This window comes from Anomaloglossus baeobatrachus, chromosome 12, assembly GCF_048569485.1.
Source record: "Anomaloglossus baeobatrachus isolate aAnoBae1 chromosome 12, aAnoBae1.hap1, whole genome shotgun sequence".
In the NCBI taxonomy this organism is placed as follows: domain Eukaryota; kingdom Metazoa; phylum Chordata; class Amphibia; order Anura; family Aromobatidae; genus Anomaloglossus; species Anomaloglossus baeobatrachus.
In genome coordinates, this window is record NC_134364.1 from 62,857,032 (window position 1) to 62,877,688 (window position 20,657).

The 20,657-nt window shown below is 51.8% G+C and overlaps 1 protein-coding gene across 12 annotated transcripts in view; it reads right to left on the reverse strand.

The window, feature by feature from the left end:
• Positions 1–20,657, reverse strand: part of MARK3 (microtubule affinity regulating kinase 3) — a 115,719-nt gene that overhangs the window by 36,908 nt on the left and 58,154 nt on the right. For all 12 annotated transcript variants that reach the window (XM_075331031.1, XM_075331033.1, XM_075331030.1 and 9 more), the window contains exons 9-14: positions 17,608–17,727; positions 16,211–16,310; positions 14,158–14,270; positions 13,647–13,800; positions 13,319–13,530; positions 455–558 (exon numbers count right to left, since the gene is read on the reverse strand). In XM_075331031.1, the coding sequence (XP_075187146.1) occupies positions 455–558; positions 13,319–13,530; positions 13,647–13,800; positions 14,158–14,270; positions 16,211–16,310; positions 17,608–17,727 (803 nt within the window). The remainder of the gene's footprint in view (positions 1–454; positions 559–13,318; positions 13,531–13,646; positions 13,801–14,157; positions 14,271–16,210; positions 16,311–17,607; positions 17,728–20,657) is intronic.

Below are 20,657 nucleotides of genomic sequence, written 5' to 3' on the forward strand. Positions count from 1 at the left end.
GATCGGTCCTCAATGTCTGATCAGCTGGGGTCTGACACCCAGCACCTTCATTGAACAGCCATTGTTAATGCCGGCGGCGGCAGCTGCAAACGCATGGTTCTGGAGCGGTGCCGCCAACTGATAGCGCCCTTGGATGAGTATTGCACATACACCTCCTATTTAAATCAATAGGAAGCGGATGTGTAGTACCCGACTGCTATCAGAAGACGGGGCAGCTCCGGAACGGAGCTTCTCAGTCCACCTGCACCAAGAACAGTCGATCGGCCGGGGTACGACACCCTGCACCCCAGCCAATCAGCCATTGATGACCTATCCTAAGGAGTGGACAACCCCTTTAAACATTAAGTATTGGAAATAAGCCTTTTAAAAGAAGTCTGTCCTCTTGTAAAAGTGTGCATATATATGACAAGTATCTGCCATTGGGGGCCCAGAATCCCCCCTCCAGAAATCTTACCTGTTTTCTTTGCCATTTTGAATGACCGAGTGTCGATCGGTGGAGGCGCGCTCACTACATACGTAAGTATTTCGACGAGTCATTCCACTGGACGTTGAATTACTCTGCAGGTGGAAGAAATAAAAGGTTGCTGTAGGTTACTGCGCTCACCGAATAAAAGAAGGGAATTTTGTTACTTACCGTAAATTCCTTTTCTTCTAGCTCTTATTGGGAGACCCAGACGATTGGGGTATAGCTACTGCCCTCTGGAGGCCACACAAAGCACTACATTAAAAGTGCAAGGCCCCTCCCCCTCTGGCTATACCCCCCCCCGTGGTATCACGGGTTCTCCAGTTTTAGTGCCAAAGCAAGAAGGAGGAAGCCAATAACTGGTTTAAACAAATTAACTCCGAATAACATCGGAGAACTGAAAAACCGTTCAACATGAACAACATGTGTACCCGCAAACAACAAAAAAACATCCCGAAGGACAACAGGGCGGGTGCTGGGTCTCCCAATAAGAGCTAGAAGAAAAGGAATTTACGGTAAGTAACAAAATTCCCTTCTTCTTCAGCGCTCTATTGGGAGACCCAGACGATTGGGACGTCCAAAAGCTGTCCCTGGGTGGGTAAAGAAATACCTCATGTTAGAGCTGCAAAACAGCCCTCCCCTACGGGGGTGTCACTGCCGCCTGCAGGACTCTTCTACCTAAGCTGGAATCCGCCGAAGCATAGGTATGCACCTGATAATGCTTGGTGAAAGTGTGCAGACTGGACCAGGTAGCTGCCTGGCACACCTGTTGAGCCGAAGCCTGGTGACGTAATGCCCAGGACGCACCCACGGCTCTGGTTGAGTGGGCTTTTAGCCCTGAAGGAACCGGAAGCCCCGCAGAACGGTAGGCCTCTAGAATTGGTTCTTTGATCCATCGAGCCAGGGTGGCTTTAGAAGCCTGCAACCCCTTGCGCGGACCAGCGACAAGGACAAAAAGTGCATCGGCACGGCGCATGGGCGCCATGCGGGAAATGTAGATTCTGAGTGCTCTCACCAGATCTAGCAAACGTAAGTCCTTTTCATACCGGTGAACCGGATGAGGACAAAAAGAAGGCAAGGATATATCCTGATTAAGATGAAAAGAGGATACGACCTTAGGGAGAAACTCCGGAATAGGGCGCAGCACTACCTTGTCCTGGTGGAACACCAGGAAGGGAGCCTTGGATGACAGAGCTGCCAGCTCAGACACTCGCCGAAGCGATGTGATCGCAACAAGAAACGCCACTTTCTGTGACAGTCGAGAAAAGGAAACTTCCTTCAGAGGCTCGAAGGGCGGCTTCTGGAGAGCAACTAGTACCCTGTTCAGATCCCATGGATCTAACGGCCGCTTGTACGGGGGCACAATATGACAGACCCCCTGCAGGAACGTGCGCACCTTAGAAAGACGTGCTAGACGCTTCTGAAAAAACACGGATAGTGCCGAAACTTGCCCTTTAAGGGAGCTGAGCGACAAGCCCTTTTCTAACCCCGATTGCAGGAAGGAAAGAAACTTGGGCAATGCAAATGGCCAGGGAGACACTCCCTGAGCAGAGCACCAGGATAAGAAAATCTTCCACGTTCTGTGGTAGATCTTAGCCGAATTCGACTTTCTAGCTTGTCTCATTGTGGCAACGACTCCTTGAGATAATCCTGCAGATGCTAGGATCCAGGACTCAATGGCCACACAGTCAGGTTCAGGGCCGCAGAATTCTGATGGAAAAACGGCCCTTGGGACAGTAAGTCTGGTCGGTCTGGCAGTGACCACGGTCGACCGATCGTGAGATGCCACAGATCCGGATACCACGACCTCCTCGGCCAGTCTGGAGCGACGAGTATGATGCGGCTGCACTCGGATCTGATCTTGCGTAGCACTCTGGGCAAGAGCGCCAGAGGCGGAAACACGTATGGGAGCTGAAACTGCGACCCATCTTGAACCAAGGCGTCTGCCGCCAGAGCTCTTTGATCGCGCGACCTCGCCATGAATGCCGGGACCTTGTTGTTGTGCCGGGATGCCATTAGGTCGACGTCCGGCACTCCCCAGCGGCGACAGATTTCCTGAAACACGTCCGGGTGAAGGGACCATTCCCCTGCGTCCATGCCCTGGCGACTGAGGAAGTCTGCTTCCCAGTTTTCTACGCCTGGGATGTGAACCGCGGATATGGTGGATGCTCTGTCCTCCACCCACATTAGAATGCGCCGGACTTCTTGGAAGGCTTGCCGACTGCGCGTCCCTCCTTGGTGGTTGATGTATGCCACCGCTGTGGAGTTGTCCGATTGGATTCGGATCTGCTTTCCTTCCAGCCACTGTTGGAAGGCCAGTAGAGCAAGATACACTGCTCTGATCTCCAGAACATTGATCTGAAGGGTGGACTCCTGCGGAGTCCACGTCCCCTGAGCCCTGTGGTGGAGAAATACTGCTCCCCACCCTGACAGACTCGCATCTGTCGTGACTACTGCCCAGGATGGGGGCAGGAAGGATCTTCCCTGAGACAATGAGGTGGGAAGGAGCCACCATTGTAGGGAGTCCTTGGCCGTCTGGGAAAGCGAGACTTTCCTGTCCAGGGACGTTGACTTCCCGTCCCATTGGCGGAGAATGTCCCATTGAAGTGGGCGCAGATGAAACTGCGCAAAGGGAACTGCTTCCATGGCTGCCACCATCTTCCCTAGGAAATGCATGAGGCGCCGCAAGGGATGCAACTGGCCCTGCAGAAGAGATTGCACCCCTGTCTGTAGTGACCGCTGCTTGTTCAGCGGAAGCTTCACTATCGCTGCTAGAGTATGAAACTCCATGCCAAGATACGTTAGTGATTGAGTCGGTGATAGGATCGACTTTGGAAAGTTGATGATCCATCCGAAAGACTGTAGGGTCTCCAGCGTAGCATTCAGGCTGCGCTGACATGCCTCTTGAGAGGGAGCTTTGACCAATAAATCGTCTAGGTAAGGGATCACCGAGTGTCCCTGAGAGTGCAAGACTGCTACCACCGCCGCCATGACCTTGGTGAAGACCCGTGGGGCTGTCGCCAGACCAAATGGCAGAGCTACGAACTGAAAATGGTCGTCTCCTATCACAAAACGTAGAAAACGTTGATGTTCTGTAGCAATTGGCACGTGGAGATAAGCATCTTTGATGTCTATTGAGGCAAGGAAGTCTCCTCTGGACATTGAGGCAATGACAGAACGCAGGGTTTCCATCCGGAACTTCCTGGCGTGCACATGTTTGTTGAGCCGTTTTAGGTCCAGAACAGGACGGAACGAGCCGTCCTTTTTTGGAACCACAAAGATTGGAGTAAAACCCTTGCCCTTGTTCCTGAGGAGGGACTGGGATCACCACTCCTTCCGCTCTTAGGGAGTCCACCGCCTGCAGCAGAGCATCTGCTCGGTCTGGATGTGGGGAGGTTCTGAAGAACCGAGCTGGAGGACGAGAATTGAACTCGATTCTGTACCCGCGAGACAAAATGTCCGTCACCCACCGGTCTTTGACCTGTGACATCCAAATGCCGGAAAAGCGGGAGAGCCTGCCCCTGACCGGCGATGCGGAGGGAGGGGGCTGGAAGTCATGAGGTAGCCGCTTTGGAAGTGGTACCTCCATTTGCTTTCTTGGGGCGCGTGTGAGCCCGCCACGAATCTGAGTTTCTTTGCGTCCTCTGAGTCCCTTTGGACGAGGTAAACGGTGTCTTGCCCGAACCTCGAAAGGACTGAAACCTCTGCTGCCACTTTTTCTGCTGAGGTTTGGTTGTTCTGGGTTGTGGTAAAGAGGAGTCTTTACCCTTGGACTGCTTAATGATATCAGCCAATGGCTCGCCAAACAGTCTATCTCTAGATAAAGGCAAACTGGTTAAACATTTTTTGGAACCAGCATCTGCTTTCCAGTCCTTTAACCACAAGGCTCTGCGCAAAACTACCGAATTGGCGGACGCCATTGAGGTGCGACTGGTAGATTCTAGGACCGCATTGATAGCGTAAGACGCAAACGCCGACATCTGCGTGGTAAGGTGCGCCACTTGCGGCACTGCTGGATGTATGATAGCATCCACTTTTGCTAAGCCAGCTGAAATAGCCTGGAGTGCCCATACGGCTGCGAATGCCGGAGCAAACGACGCGCCGATAGCTTCATAGACAGATTTTAACCAAAGGTCCATCTGTCTGTCATTGGCATCTTTAAGTGAAGCGCCATCCTCCACTGCAACTATGGACCTAGCTGCGAGTTTGGAAATCGGGGGGTCTACCTTTGGACACTGTGTCCAGCGCTTGACCACCTCAGGGGGGAAAGGGAAACGCGTATCTTTAGATCGTTTAGAGAAACGCCTTTCTGGGTGAGCGTCGTGCTTCTGGATTGATTCTCTGAAGTCAGCGTGATCCAACAAAGCACTCAATTTACGCTTGGGATAAAGGAAACGAAACTTCTCCTGCTCCGCAGCCGCCTCTTCTGCTGAAGGGGCTGGGGGAGAAATATCCAACAGCCTATTGATGGCTGAGATAAGGTCGTTTACCATGGCATCCCCATCAGGGGTATCCAGGTTGAGAGGGGTTCCAGGAATGGATTCCTGATCACTCTCATCAGACACATCACAGGGAGACTGATTGCGCTGAGACCCTGAGCAGTGTGATGACGTCGAGGGTCTTTCCCAGCGAGCTCGCTTAGGGTGGCTGGGGCTATCATCTGAGTCATAATCCTCGGCCTGTGAAGCCGGGGACCCCCCTGTGGGCTGGATTAATTCCAAGTGAGGGGGACCTGAGGACAGAGGCCTCGCCGTGCCCAAAGACTGAGCCCCATGCATAGATTGCAAGGTTTCAAGGATTTTTGCCATAGACACAGACATATTATCAGCAAAAACTGCAAAGTCTGTCCCTGTCACCGGGGCAGAACTTACAAGCGTCTCAGCCTGGGTCACTACCCCTCCGGACTCCGGCTGGCGAAGCAGCACCGGGTCGGAGCATTGCACACAATGGGGGTCATCGGAGCCTGCTGGTAGATTAGCCCCACATGCAGCACACGCAGTATACACAGCCCTAGCCTTGGCAGCCTTGCGTTTTGAGGATGGCATGTTGCTGCTTCCACAGAGGGATCTGGGAGATGCAGCCAGAAGCGACCTCACAGTGCAAGAAATACAATATCTCTATATCCTACACAGTACACCGAAACACCGTGAGGCACTAGAGGGACCAGCACAGAAAAATCGCTTACCGCCCGCTTAAAAAGCAGGTGTGTGGTCGCCAGATAGCCCCTAGTCCAGGTCTCCCAGAGCCTTGCGTCCTTCCTCCAGCCAGACTGCATGTAATGGCTGCCGGCGTCCTGAGAAAGAAGGGGGGCGGGCCCTGGGCGTTCCTGGCTAAGAGCGGGAAGCCTGCTTCCCTCTGTGCCTAGTGTGAGGGCTGGAGCATGTAAATCAGGCTCCAGCCCTCGTCGCTGCTAGCGAACAGCGTCTCTCCCCTACCCTGAATGACAGGGTGGGGGCGGGAACGAATCGGAGCTGCCGGCGTCCTAGGCCCAAAAAGCCGGGGACTCAATTTATAACCGCCGCCGCCGTAAAAGCGCGGACGGCGGATCCCCGGCGCACCACAAGTCACAGCAGCGCCGCCCGGTCCAGAGGGGGTCGGCGCTGCGTTCCCATACACAAAAAATCCCCCAGTAATCTGTAGGGACACTAACTCCAACGTTGCGGTCCCCGGCGCACTACAACACCCAGCCAGCCCGGAGTGTGTCTGTGCCTGCCGGGGACACAGAGTACCTGTATGATGCAGGGCCTGTCCCTGATCGTACTCCTGCTCCGTCTCCATCAGGTTCTAATGGGTCTGTGGATGGAGCCCGGCGTCAGAGCTGAGAGGCCGGCAGGATCCCACTTCCACAGAGCCCTACCAGGGGATGTGGAAGGAAAACAGCATGTCAGGCTCCAGCCCTGTACCAGCAATAGGTACCTCAACCTTACAACACCATCCAGGGGTGAGAAGGGAGCATGCTGGGGACACTATATGTGTCCTCTTTTCTTCCATCCGAAATAGTCAGCAGCTACTGCTGACTAAAATCTGTGGAGCTATGCATGGAATGTCTGACCTCCTTCGCACACAAAGCTAAAACTGGAGAACCCGTGATACCACGGGGGGGGTATAGCCAGAGGGGGAGGGGCCTTGCACTTTTAATGTAGTGCTTTGTGTGGCCTCCAGAGGGCAGTAGCTATACCCCAATCGTCTGGGTCTCCCAATAGAGCGCTGAAGAAAAGCACCAGATAGGTAAAGTACAAGCGCCCTCTGCCTCCGCACGGTTCTTGTAAACTGACCCAGACGTGCACCTTTAACATTCACAACTTTGCCAGGAGGGTTTAGGGCATTTTTTTGAGGCAGCAAAACAATCTAATCCTGTTTAAGTGTCAATCTCTTAGCTCAGCAAGTAGGGTGAAGCTGGAGACCGGGATTTTTGGCAGCCTCAAGACTTTCATAAGGGGGAGTGAGGGAAAAAAAATAAAAATATAAATGAAGGGAATTTTGTTACTTACCGTAAATTCCTTTTCTTCTAGCTCTTATTGGGAGACCCAGACGATTGGGTGTATAGCACTGCCTCCGGAGGCCACACAAAGCAATTACACTAAAAAGTGTAAGGCCCCTCCCCTTCTGGCTATACACCCCCAGTGGGATCACTGGCTCACCAGTTTTAGTGCAAAAGCAAGAAGGAGGAAAGCCAATAACTGGTTTAAACAAATTCTCTCCGAGTAACATCGGAGAACTGAAAACCGTTCAACATGAACAACATGTGTACCCGCAAACAAACCAAAAATCCCGAAGGACAACAGGGCGGGTGCTGGGTCTCCCAATAAGAGCTAGAAGAAAAGGAATTTACGGTAAGTAACAAAATTCCCTTCTTCTTCGGCGCTCTATTGGGAGACCCAGACGATTGGGACGTCCAAAAGCTGTCCCTGGGTGGGTAAAGAAATACCTCATGTTAGAGCTGCAAGACAGCCCTCCCCTACGGGGAGGCAACTGCCGCCTGCAGGACTCTTCTACCTAGGCTGGCGTCCGCCGAAGCATAGGTATGCACCTCATAATGTTTGGTGAAAGTGTGCAGACTCGACCAGGTAGCTGCCTGGCACACCTGTTGAGCCGAAGCCTGGTGTCTTAATGCCCAGGATGCACCCACGGCTCTGGTAGAATGGGCCTTCAGCCCTGATGGAACCGGAAGCCCAGCAGAACGGTAGGCTTCAAGAATTGGTTCTTTGATCCATCGAGCCAGGGTGGCCTTAGAAGCCTGCGACCCTTTGCGCTTACCAGCGACAAGGACAAAGAGTGCATCCGAACAGCGCAAGGGCGCCGTGCGGGAAATGTAGATTCTGAGTGCTCTCACCAGATCTAACAAATGTAAATCCTTCTCATACCGATGAACTGCATGAGGACAAAACGAAGGCAAAGAGATATCCTGATTAAGATGAAAAGAGGATACCACCTTCGGGAGAAACTCCTGAATGGGGCGCAGCACTACCTTGTCCTGGTGGAAGACCAGGAAGGGAGCCTTGGATGATAGTGCTGCCAGCTCAGACACTCTCCGAAGAGATGTGATCGCTACCAGAAAAGCCACTTTCTGTGATAGTCTAGAAAGTGAAACCTCCCTCAGAGGCTCGAAGGGCGGCTTCTGGAGGGCAACTAGTACCCTGTTCAGATCCCATGGATCTAACGGCCGCTTGTACGGGGGTACGATATGGCAAACCCCCTGTAGGAACGTGCGCACCTTAGGAAGGCGTGCCAAACGCCTCTGAAAAAAGACGGAAAGACGGATAGCGCCGAGACCTGACCTTTAAGGGAGCCGAGCGACAAACCTTTTTCTAACCCAGATTGCAGGAAAGAAAGAAAGGCAGGCAATGCAAATGGCCAGGGAGACACTCCCTGAGCAGAGCACCAGGATAAGAATATCCTCCACGTTCTGTGGTAGATCTTAGCGGACGTGGGCTTCCTAGCCTGTCTCATGGTGGCAACGACCCCTTGGGACAATCCTGAAGACGCTAGGATCCAGGACTCAATGGCCACACAGTCAGGTTCAGGGCCGCAGAATTCCGATGGAAAAACGGCCCTTGGGACAGTAAGTCTGGTCGGTCTGGTATTGCCCACGGTTGGCCGACCGTGAGCTGCCACAGATCCGGATACCACGCCCTCCTCGGCCAGTCTGGGGCGACAAGTATGACGCGGCTGCAATCGGATCTGATCTTGCGTAGCACTCTGGGCAAGAGTGCCAGAGGTGGAAACACATAAGGGAGCCGGAACTGCGACCAATCTTGCACTAGGGCGTCTGCCGCCAGCGCTCTTTGATCGCGAGACCGTGCCATGAAGGTTGGGACCTTGTTGTTGTGCCGTGACGCCATTAGGTCGACGTCCGGCACCCCCCAGCGGCGACAGATTTCCTGAAACACGTCTGGGTGAAGGGACCATTCCCCTGCGTCCATGCCCTGGCGACTGAGGAAGTCTGCTTCCCAGTTTTCTACGCCGGGGATGTGAACTGCGGATATGGTGGAGGCTGTGGCTTCCACCCACATCAGAATCCGCCGGACTTCCTGGAAGGCTTGCCGACTGCGTGTCCCCCCTTGGTGGTTGATGTATGCCACCGCTGTGGAGTTGTCCGACTGAATTCGGATCTGCCTTCCTTCCAGCCACTGCTGGAAGGCTAGTAGGGCAAGATACACTGCTCTGATTTCCAGAACATTGATCTGAAGGGTGGACTCCTGCTGAGTCCACGTACCCTGAGCCCTGTGGTGGAGAAAAACTGCTCCCCACCCTGACAGACTCGCGTCTGTCGTGACCACCGCCCAAGACGGTGGTAGGAAGGATCTTCCCTGTGATAATGAGGTGGGAAGAAGCCACCACTGCAGAGAGTCTTTGGCCGTCTGGGAAAGGGAGACTTTCCTGTCCAGGGATGTTGACTTCCCGTCCCATTGGCGGAGAATGTCCCATTGAAGTGGGCGCAGATGAAACTGCGCAAACTGAACCGCTTCCATTGCCGCCACCATCTTCCCGAGGAAGTGCATGAGGCGTCTTAAGGAGTGCGACTGACTTTGAAGGAGAGCCTGCACCCCAGTCTGTAGTGACCTCTGCTTGTCCAGCGGAAGCTTCACTATCGCTGAGAGAGTATGAAACTCCATGCCAAGATACGTTAGTGATTGGGTCGGTGACAGATTTGACTTTGAGAAGTTGATGATCCACCCGAACGTCTGGAGAGTCTCCAGTGCAACAGTCAAGCTGAGTTGGCATGCCTCTTGAGAGGGTGCCTTGACCAGTAGATCGTCCAAGTAAGGGATCACAGAGTGTCCCTGAGAGTGCAAGACTGCTACCACTGCCGCCATGATCTTGGTGAACACCCGTGGGGCTGTCGCTAGACCAAATGGCAGAGCTACGAACTGAAGATGGTCGTCTCCTATCACGAAGCGTAGAAAGCGTTGGTGCTCTGTAGCAATCGGCACGTGGAGATAAGCATCCTTGATGTCTATTGATGCTAGGAAATCTCCTTGAGACATTGAGGCAATGACTGAGCGGAGGGATTCCATCCGGAACCGCCTGGCGTTCACATGCTTGTTGAGCAGTTTTAGGTCCAGAACAGGACGGAATGAGCCGTCCTTTTTTGGCACCACAAAGAGATTGGAGTAAAAACCTTGACCTCGTTCCTGAAGAGGAACAGGGACCACCACTCCTTCTGCTCTTAGAGAATTCACCGCCTGCAGAAGGGCATCTGCTCGGTCGGGATGTGGGGAAGTTCTGAAGAACCGAGGCGGAGGACGAGAACTGAACTCTATCCTGTACCCGTGAGACAAAATGTCTGTTACCCACCGGTCTTTGACCTGTGGCAGCCAAATGTCGCAAAAGCGGGAGAGCCTGCCACCGACCGAGGATGCGGAGGGAGGCGGCCGAAAGTCATGAGGCAGCCGCCTTGGAAGCGGTACCTCCGGTTGCTTTCTTGGGGCGTGAGTGAGCCCGCCAGGAATCAGAGCTCCTTTGCTCTTTCTGAGTCCCTTTGGACGAGGAGAATTGGGGCTTGCCCGAGCCTCGAAAGGACCGAAACTTTGACTGCCACTTCCTCTGTGGAGGTTTGCTTGATCTGGGCTGGGGTAAGGAGGAGTCCTTACCTTTGGACTGTTTGATGATTTCCGCCAATTGCTCACCAAACAGTCTGTCTCCAGATAATGGCAAGCTGGTTAAACATTTTTTAGAAGCAGAATCTGCTTTCCATTCCTTTAACCACAAGGCTCTGCGCAAAACTACAGAGTTGGCAGATGCCATTGAGGTACGGCTCGTAGAGTCCAGTACCGCATTGATAGCGTAGGTCGCAAACGCAGACATTTGCGTAGTTAGGGACGCCACTTGCGGCACTGCTGGACGTATGAGAGAGTCCACCTGTGCGAGACCCGCTGAAATAGCTTGGAGCGCCCACACGGCCGCGAATGCTGGAGCAAACGACGCGCCGATAGCTTCATAGACAGATTTCAACCAAAGGTCCATCTGTCTGTCATTGGCATCTTTAAGTGAAGCCCCATCCTCCACTGCAACTATGGATCTAGCTGCAAGCCTGGATATTGGAGGGTCCACTTTTGGACACTGGGTCCAGCGTTTGACCACGTCAGGGGGAAAAGGATACCGTGTATCCTTAAGGCGTTTAGAAAAACGCTTGTCCGGATAAGTATTATGTTTCTGGATGGATTCTCTGAAGTCAGAGTGGTCCAGAAAAGTACTCAATTTACGCTTGGGATACAGGAAATGGAATTTCTCCTGCTGTGCAGCTGCCTCCTCTGCAGAAGGGGCTGGGGGAGAAATATCCAACAGCCTATTGATGGCCGCTATAAGGTCATTTACCATGGCGTCACCATCTGGCGTATCCAAATTGAGTGCGGCGTCAGGACAAGACTCCTGATCACCCACCTCTGAACCCTCATATAGGGACCCTTCTCGCTGAGACCCTGATCCGCGTGATGACGTGGAGGGTCTCTCCCAGCGAGCTCGCTTAGGCGGACTGGGACTGTCATCGGAGTCAGAGCCCTCAGCCTGTGATGCCTGGGACCCCCTTGAAGTACGGATTAGTTCCAACTGAGGGGGACCGGGGAACATAGACACAGCAGTGTCTATGGTCTGAGCAACTGGCCTGGACTGCAAGGTTTCCAGGATTTTTGTCATAGTCACAGACATTTTATCAGCAAAGACTGCAAATTCTGTCCCCGTCACCGGGGCAGGGTTCACAGGCGTCTCTGCCTGGGCTACCACCACAATAGGCTCTGGCTGACGAAGTGCCACTGGGACTGAACATTGCACACAATGAGAGTCGTTGGAGCCTGCTGGTAGATTAGCCCCACATGCTGTACAAGTAGTGTATACAGCCCGTGCCTTGGCACCCTTGCGTTTTGCGGATGACATGCTGTTGTCTCCTCAAGCAATATCGGGTGTACAGCCAAGAAGCGACCTTACAGTGCAGTATATAAATATATCTAGACACAGCAGTGTCTATGTACAGCGAAAAATATAACACTGTGGCACTAGTGGGGCTGCACGTATGTGCTGCTTACCGCCCGCTTAGCGCGGGTGTGTGGTCGCCAGAAACCCCTAGCCTGGGTCCCCCAGAGCCTGCGTCCGTTCTCCAGCCAGACTGCATGTGTATAATGGCTGCCGGCGTCCTGGGGAGCTGCAAGCCTGGGGGCGGGCCTAGGGCGTGCACAGAGAAAAAGCGCGAAGCCTGTGTCCTACTGTGCTCAGTGAGAGGGCTGGAGCATGTAAATCGTGCTCCAGCCCTCGGCGCTGCCAATTGAACAACGTCTCTCCCCTACCCTGATTGACAGGGTGGGGGGCGTTAACGAAGCGGAGCTAGGCCGCAGAAAGCCGGGGACTAAAGTTAGAAGCGCCGCCGCCGTAAAAGCGCGGTCGGCGCGTCCCCGGCGCACTACAAGTCGCAGCTGCGCCGCCGCTCCAGGGGCGGTCGGCGCGGCGATCCACACACATAAAGTCCCCCAGTAATCTGCGGGGACCATAAGCCCAGCGCACAGCGCTACAGTCCCCGGCGCACTAGCACACCCAGCAAGCCTGGGGTGCGCGTGGTCTGCCATACGGGGACACAGAGTACCTGAAAGTTGCAGGGCCTTGTCCCTGAACGGCACTCCCGCTCCACATCCAGCAGGTTCTATGGGTCTGTGGATGGAGCCCGGCCTCAGGGCTTGGTGGCCGGTAAGATCCCACTTCCTCAGAGCCCTTCAGGGGGATGGGGAAGGAAAACAGCATGTGGGCTCCAGCCTCCGTACCCGCAATGGGTACCTCAACCTTACAAACCACAAGTGGGGTAAGAAGGGAGCATGCTGGGGGCCCCATATGGGCCCTCTTTTCTTCCATCCGATATAGTCAGCAGCTACTGCTGACTAAACAGTGGAGCTATGCGTGGATGTCTGACCTCCTTCGCACAAAGCAGAAAACTGGTGAGCCAGTGATCCCACTGGGGGTGTATAGCCAGAAGGGGAGGGGCCTTACACTTTTTAGTGTAATTGCTTTGTGTGGCCTCCGGAGGCAGTGCTATACACCCAATCGTCTGGGTCTCCCAATAGAGCGCCGAAGAAATACACATATATCCACTAGGAAAGGTTACGAAATGTGAACAGTCACCAACATGGCATTAAATATGGAAAAGCTGCAATTCAAGATATAGGGGGTTGTTCACACTGGACGTCAAACTCTGACCTGAGTGCGGTGGAGAAAATCGACAGCAGCAATTGACATCTGTGATATGGCAATTTATGCGCAGATGTTCACTGTGTGGATATCCATTCCATAGCAAATATGTCAAATGTGAACGATGCGTTAAGACTTAACCTGACAGCTGCTTTACGAGTAGAGGAGCGGATCCGTGATACTTACACTGGGAACAACCGAACTCTTCTTCCGATCGGGAATATCGGCTTTATTGGGGTTGTTGGCGTTGCCAAGCATTGGGCTAGGAGGGGTGACCCCTCGCCCGCTCACTGCACTATTAGATTTCCGGGACTGCACCTCTTCTTTCAGATCGTTATCTGTGGCACTCGTCTGGCTTCGTTTTGGGTAAACTGTAACAGCAGGGATGGCCGGGCCAGCTAGAGCCGGAGGACAAAGAATGCAATTACCATACAGTAACATAGGCGCACACACAAGGCCACATTGGCTTTAAGATTACGAAAGTCAGGTGGTGAATTAGGAGCGGCCCACTCACCGTGATCACTGTACCGTCTCTGTTTCTGGCCGGAAGAGATGCTTCGCTGCACCTTATGGAGGGGGGACTGTCCAGTGCTGTTGTTCAGGTCACTGCTCGGTCTGACTTTAGCAAGCGACAAGTTGCTGCTGGAGCTGGAGTCACTGGCATCCAACTGCGGAGGAAACACAAGGCCTAGTGATGAAACATATGTACGGAACCAATTAGTGGACGGTCTATCTTGCAGAAAAAAAAAACCAAACACTAAAAAAGGTCAAAAGTTCCAGCAATGCTCTCTCTCAACTGAGAAAGAAAATCATGAGTATCAAGAATTTTAGCCAAGTGCCCTTCCAACTTGCTGCAGCAGGAGCCTCCCCCCTCTGCAGTGAGAGCAGCAGGCCACCAGCCGAAGACGGGAATAATCTACAAAACACCAAACCCTTTGTTTTGTGCTGGATTTCTACAAAACATGGTCAAGGATTATAATATATATATATATTTTCTTATCTGTAGACGAGTGAGCTAGTATTACCTCAGATGACTTTCTTCCAAGTAACAAATAGGTAGCAGTGATTTCATCATATTTCATCTTGCTAAGAGATTCCTGAATCTCCTCTCTTGAATAACCCATTCCAACCATTATATCTGGGGAAAAAAAATAAAAAAAAATTATATATAATAAGAAATAATTAGACAATTCAAACCCAATAACAGGACCAGTAAATGGATTATTTTACCCCACAGAAACCAACCAACTACTGTGCACTGCAGCCACCTGGACTTTGCATTAGTGAATTGGCGGCAGCTAAGACCATTTGTTTTGTTCAAAAGACAAAACTGACCGTCACAGGCAAATAAATGTGAACAGGTGCGAGCTGCTGGGACTACACAAAAGAATACAGCAGCACTTTAAGTTAGGGTCCCATCAAAGAAAGGCCACCTTGTTGCAGTTGATGGGCTCACATGAATTGGCCTATTTATGCACTAAAAACCTTTGTTTTTCTAAGTACATTCTATATAGCATTAATACAGTTTAAATGTCATATTCTATGTTTGCATAAGTCTTGGCGCTTACCGAGTGCTGCTATATTCTTTTGTTTGCGTTTTGTGCAGTCACAGTAGCTCGCATTTATTCACATGTAGATAGATGCCGGTCAGTTTTTTTTGTAGTATATTATTGGAGGTATTTGGTGCCTCATGTTCGGTCTGTGCTCTCCTCCCAGGGTGTGTTTTTAATTAGTACTGGATCTTATCAGACCATAAATTTGTAGTTTAAGTCCAGGAGAGGCATCAAATAAGTTAGGGTCCCATCAAAGAAAGGTCACCTTGTTGTGGCTGATGGGCTCAGATGAATTGGGCAATTTATGCGCTAAGTAACACATTTTTTTGGATAAGACACTTTTCTTCACAAAAATTTAGGAGAAAATTGAGGCGTGTGTCTTATAATCTAAATGGGCGGAAGGGGCGGGGACTCTGCCAACAAAGCTGATACCACTAGGCAAAATTTGTTGGTTGAATCCCCGCCCCTTCTGGTCACATGGGTATGACCTCACAGGTCCTGCAAGTGAATTGTTCGTATAATACTTATGCTAATTCTAACAGGGGGAGGGGATAACTGAATCCCCCCCAGATATTATCTGATCCTCAGCTGCTGTCACTCAAGAAGCTGCCGATTTTATAAACTTTACTTTCTTGGGTTTCAAAACCTAAACATCCGAGCTGACCACTACAGGTATGTATAGAATCAGCTTGATAGTGCCAATATAGCACAGGCTTTAGGTTGTATACGAAAATCCTGGTGATTGGTTCCCTTTAAAAAGGGGTATACTGGTGCAGATTGCTTCCACAGCAGACACTATACCCCCGCATACCTGGTTAAACGGGCACACAGGTCCTATTCTAATACGCTGGAAATGTGCACAACACCTGCCATAGTGCAAGCGTCTTACAGGCTTTACACGCTACGATATTGCTAGCAATATCGTACGCAAAAGCACCCGCCCCCGTCAAGCATGCGATTGTGTGATCGCTGCGGCAGCGTCACACGCACTTGGCGGTGTCGCTGTGACTGCCGAACAATTCCTCCCTCAAGGGGGAGGGACGTTCGGCATCACAGCGACGTCACCGCGATGTCACTAAGTGGCCGGCCAATCAAAGCGGAGATGAGCGGGACGCAACATCCCGCCCACCCCCTTCCTTCCGCATTGCGGCAGGTAAGGAGACGTTCCTCGCTCCTGCGGTGTCACACACAGCGATGTGTGCTGCCGCAGGAGCGACGAACCACATCGATAATCAACCATTACCGATTTTTGGTTTTGGGACGACCTCTCCATGGTGAACGATTTTCACCATTTTTGAGGTTGCTGGTAAGTATCACACGCTGCGATATCGTTAATGACGCCGGATGTGCGTCACTAACAACGTGACCCCGATGATAAAACATTAACGATATTGTAGCGTGTAAAGCCCCCTTTAAGGTCCATCACTCACCTCCGATGCAGATGTGAAGGACGCCGGACAAACTCCCTTTAAAAAAAAAAACAACACATTTTTGCTTGATTAATATGCATCTAGCCTCAGATTACCTATTCGTTTCTGGTCTGCTATATCAAGCTCCGGCTCCACAAATGGTTTGAGCTCGTCCTCTTCATGTCCTGCGTTGATCCATCTGTCCTTCATAATTTGCTTGAAAGACAAAAACAAGGAGAACGTGAGTGATTTAGTATATAACACTGCTAGGCAGGCAAGGGTTACAGCTACAAAAAAAAAAAAAAAAACAGGATTTGCCTTAGTGAAATTCATTCAGGCATATGATCTTCAAAGGGGATTTTGTGCTACCTCCATGTCCCGGGCTGCGTTACTTTGTGGCGCTCATTAACCAGGCTTTCTGGATCAAGTTGCTCAACCCAGGGACAACCCTGCCGAGTGGGGTCCCGGGGCTCGGCGGAGTCTAAAGGAACCCACTGATCGGCTTCAAAAAGGATAATCCTGCCATTCTTATTTACCAAACAGACGCCTCAGATCTCAGCAGAAAAGTTTTGCAAAGTCAGATCTGCCATTAATACTACGACGGAGTCGCAAAATAGGAGCTCCATTCACATTAAAGAGGGTGGTTTTTAGTTGTCAGGGGGGAGACCCCTCCTGTTCAAGAAGCACATCTGCAAAGAGAGCTCTCGTAGTGCTGGACTCAGAGCCTCAATGGACGGTCCATTCACTTCTAGGGGCACGATGTGATGTTTTAAAAGATGAATGAAGTGTTAAAGGGTTTGGCAAGAAGTTTGGTCTTATTTTGCCTGATGTCACAACATAGATGCAGGTGGAGGCGGGGAATAGAGCTGGAGCGACGGAGGCTTCAGATCTACCATAGCACGTCAGCCTCATTTGCATATCAATTAAAACGCTAAGTTCTCAGGAACGGACTTAAGAAGTATTTTCATTTTTGTCCTCAACTTACAGCTTCTTGAAGGAAAAAACAAAGAAAAAAACCCACAGATAAGTCTTCTGCTGTCTTAGGCTAAGTTCACACAATTTTTTTGCCATCAGACACAATCCGGCGAAAAAACTAATGCAACGGATCCGCCGAAAAAACAGATCTGCTGCATCAGTTTTTTCCATCCGTTTCTTCAATTTTTTGACGGATCCGTTTTGATACTGAGCATGCTCAGTTTAAAAAAAAAAACGGAATCCGGCGCCGGATTTCGGCATATGACAGATGACGCCGGATCCGGCGTCCATAAGCTTCCATTATAAAACACATTTTACGGCGCAATCCGGTTTTGCCGGACACAAAGACTGCCACCTCAACATTCCATCCGGCCGCCGGACAAACAAATTTTGCCGGATCCAGTGAAAGTCGGATGGAACGCAAGGCCATCCGGCGCTAAGAGAAGTCTATGAGAAGTCATGTTTCTGCCGGATTGCGCCTGATGGCCAAAAACTGATGTGTGTACGCAGCCTTATCTGCTTGCTTCAGAGCCCTTACCTCTAAAGTGCCTCTTTTGGTTGGGTTTAGCACCAGGAAACGCTTGAGAAGGTTTTCACAGTCTGTGGACATGTAGAAGGGAATCCGGTATTTCCCCCGCAGCACTCTTTCCCTTAATTCCTAGGAAAGAAGAAGGGAATTTTGTTTACTTACCGTAAATTCCTTTTCTTCTAGCTCTAATTGGGAGACCCAGACAATTGGGTGTATAGGCTATGCCTCCGGAGGCCGCACAAAGTATTACACTTAAAAGTGTTAAGCCCCTCCCCTTCTGCCTATACACCCCCCGTGCTCCCACGGGCTCCTCAGTTTTGGTGCAAAAGCAAGAAGGAGGAAAAAGAATTATAAACTGGTTTAAAGTAACTTCAATCCGAAGGAATATCGGAGAACTGAAACCATTCAACATGAACAACATGTGTACACAAAAAAACAGGGGCGGGCGCTGGGTCTCCCAATTAGAGCTAGAAGAAAAGGAATTTACGGTAAGTAAACAAAATTCCCTTCTTCTTTGTCGCTCTATTGGGAGACCCAGACAATTGGGACGTCCAAAAGCAGTCCCTGGGTGGGAAAAATAATACCTCGTAAGAGAGCCGTAAAAACGGCCTCTTCCTACAGGTGGGCAACCGCCGCCTGAAGGACTCGTCTACCTAGGCTGGCATCCGCCGAAGCATAGGTATGCACCTGATAGTGCTTCGTGAAAGTGTGCAGGCTCGACCAGGTAGCCGCCTGACACACCTGCTGAGCCGTAGCCTGGTGCCTCAAAGCCCAGGACGCGCCCACGGCTCTGGTAGAATGGGCCTTCAGCCCTGAGGGAACCGGAAGCCCAGCCGAACGGTAAGCTTCGATAATTGGCTCCTTGATCCACCGAGCCAGGGTTGATTTGGAAGCCTGTGACCCTTTACGCTGGCCAGCGACAAGGACAAAGAGTGCATGCGAGCGGCGCAGGGGCGCCGTACGAGAAATGTAGAGTCTGAGTGCTCTCACCAGATCTAACAAGTGCAAATCCTTTTCACATTGGTGAACTGGATGAGGACAAAAAGAAGGTAAGGAGATATCCTGATTGAGATGAAAGGGGGATACCACCTTAGGGAGAAATTCCGGAACCGGACGCAGAACCACCTTGTCCTGGTGAAACACCAGGAAGGGAGCTTTGCATGACAGTGCAGCTAGCTCAGACACTCTGCGAAGTGAAGTGACTGCTACTAGAAAAACCACTTTCTGCAAAAGGCGTGATAGAGAAATATCCCTCATTGGCTCGAATGGTGGTTTCTGAAGAACCATCAGCACCCTGTTCAGATCCCAGGGTTCTAACGGCCGCTTGTAAGGAGGAACGATGTGACGAACCCCCTGCAGGAACGTGCGTACCTGTGGAAGTCTGGCTAGGCGCTTCTGGAAACAACACAGAGAGCGCTGAGACTTGTCCCTTAAGGGAGCCGAGCGACAAACCCTTTTCCAGTCCAGATTGAAGGAAGGACAGAAAAGTGGGCAAGGCCAAAGGCCAGGGAGAAAAAACCCCCAGCAGAGCATCATGACAGGAAAATTTTCCACGTCCTGTGGTAGATCTTGGCGGACGTTGGTTTCCTAACCTGTCTCATAGTGGCAATGACCTCTTGAGATAATCCTGAAGACGCTAAGATCCAGGACTCAATGGCCACAGTGTCAGGTTGAGGGCCGCAGAATTCAAATGGAAAAACGGCCCTTGAGACAGCAAGTCTGGTCGGTCTGGTAGTGCCCACGTTTGGCTGACCGTGAGATGCCACAGATCCGGGTACCACGACCTCCTCGGCCAGTCTGGAGTGACGAGGATGGCGCGGCGGCAGTCGGCCCTGATCGTGCGTAACACTCTGGGCAACAGTGCCAGCGGAGGAAACACATAAGAGAGTTGAAACTGCGACCAATCCCGAACTAAGGCGTCTGCCGCCAGAGCTCTGTGATCGTGAGATCGTGCCATGAATGCCGTGACCTTGTTGTTGTGCCGGGACGCCATTAGGTCGACTTCCGGCCTCCCCCAGCGGCAACAGATCTCCTGAAACACGTCCGGGTGAAGGGACCATTCCCCTGCGTCCATGCCCTGGCGACTGAGAAAGTCTGCTTCCCAGTTTTCGACGCCCGGGATGTGAACTGCGGAGATGGTGGAGGCCGTGGCTTCCACCCACATCAAAATCCGCCGGACTTCCTGGAAGGCTTGCTGACTGCGTGTTCCGCCTTGGTGGTTGATGTAAGCCACCACTGTGGAGTTGTCCGACTGAATTCGGATCTGCTTGCCTTCCAGCCACTGCTGGAACACTTTTAGGGCAAGATACACTGCCCTGATCTCCAGAACATTGATCTGAAGCGAGGACTCTTGCTGAGTCCACGTACCCTGAGCCCTGTGGCGGAGAAAGACTGCTCCCCACCCTGACAGACTCGCGTCCGTCGTGACCACCTCCCAGGATGGGGGTAGGAAGGATTTCCCATGCGATAAAGAAGTGGGAAGAAAGCCACCCCCGAAGGGAAGCTTTGGTTAGGATGTCTCAATGAAGAGGACGCAGGTGAAACTGCGCGAAAGGGACTGCCTCCATTGCTGACACCATCTTCCCCAGGAAGTGCATGAGGCCCCTCAAGCTGTGTGCCTGACCTTGAAGGAGAGATTGCACCCCTTTCTGTAGTGAACGCTGCTTGATCAGCGGAAGCTTCACTATCGCTGATAGGGTATGAAACTCCATGCCAAGATATGTCAGCGATTGGGCTGGTGTCAGATTTGACTTTGGAAAATTGATGATCCACCCGAAACTCTGGAGAGCCTCCAGAGAAGCGTCGGGGCTGTGTTGGCATGCCTCTTGAGAGGGTGCCTTGATCAGCAGATCGTCCAAGTAAGGGATCACCGAGTGACCCTGAGAGTGGAGGACCGCTACTACGGGAGCCCTAACCTTGGTGAAAACCCGTGGGGCTGTAGCCAGGCCGAACTGCAGTGCCACGAACTGCAGGTGTTCGTCTCCTATGGTGAAGCGCAAGAAGCGTTGGTGCTCTGGAGCAACCGGTACGTGGAGATAAGCATCTTCGATATCGATCGA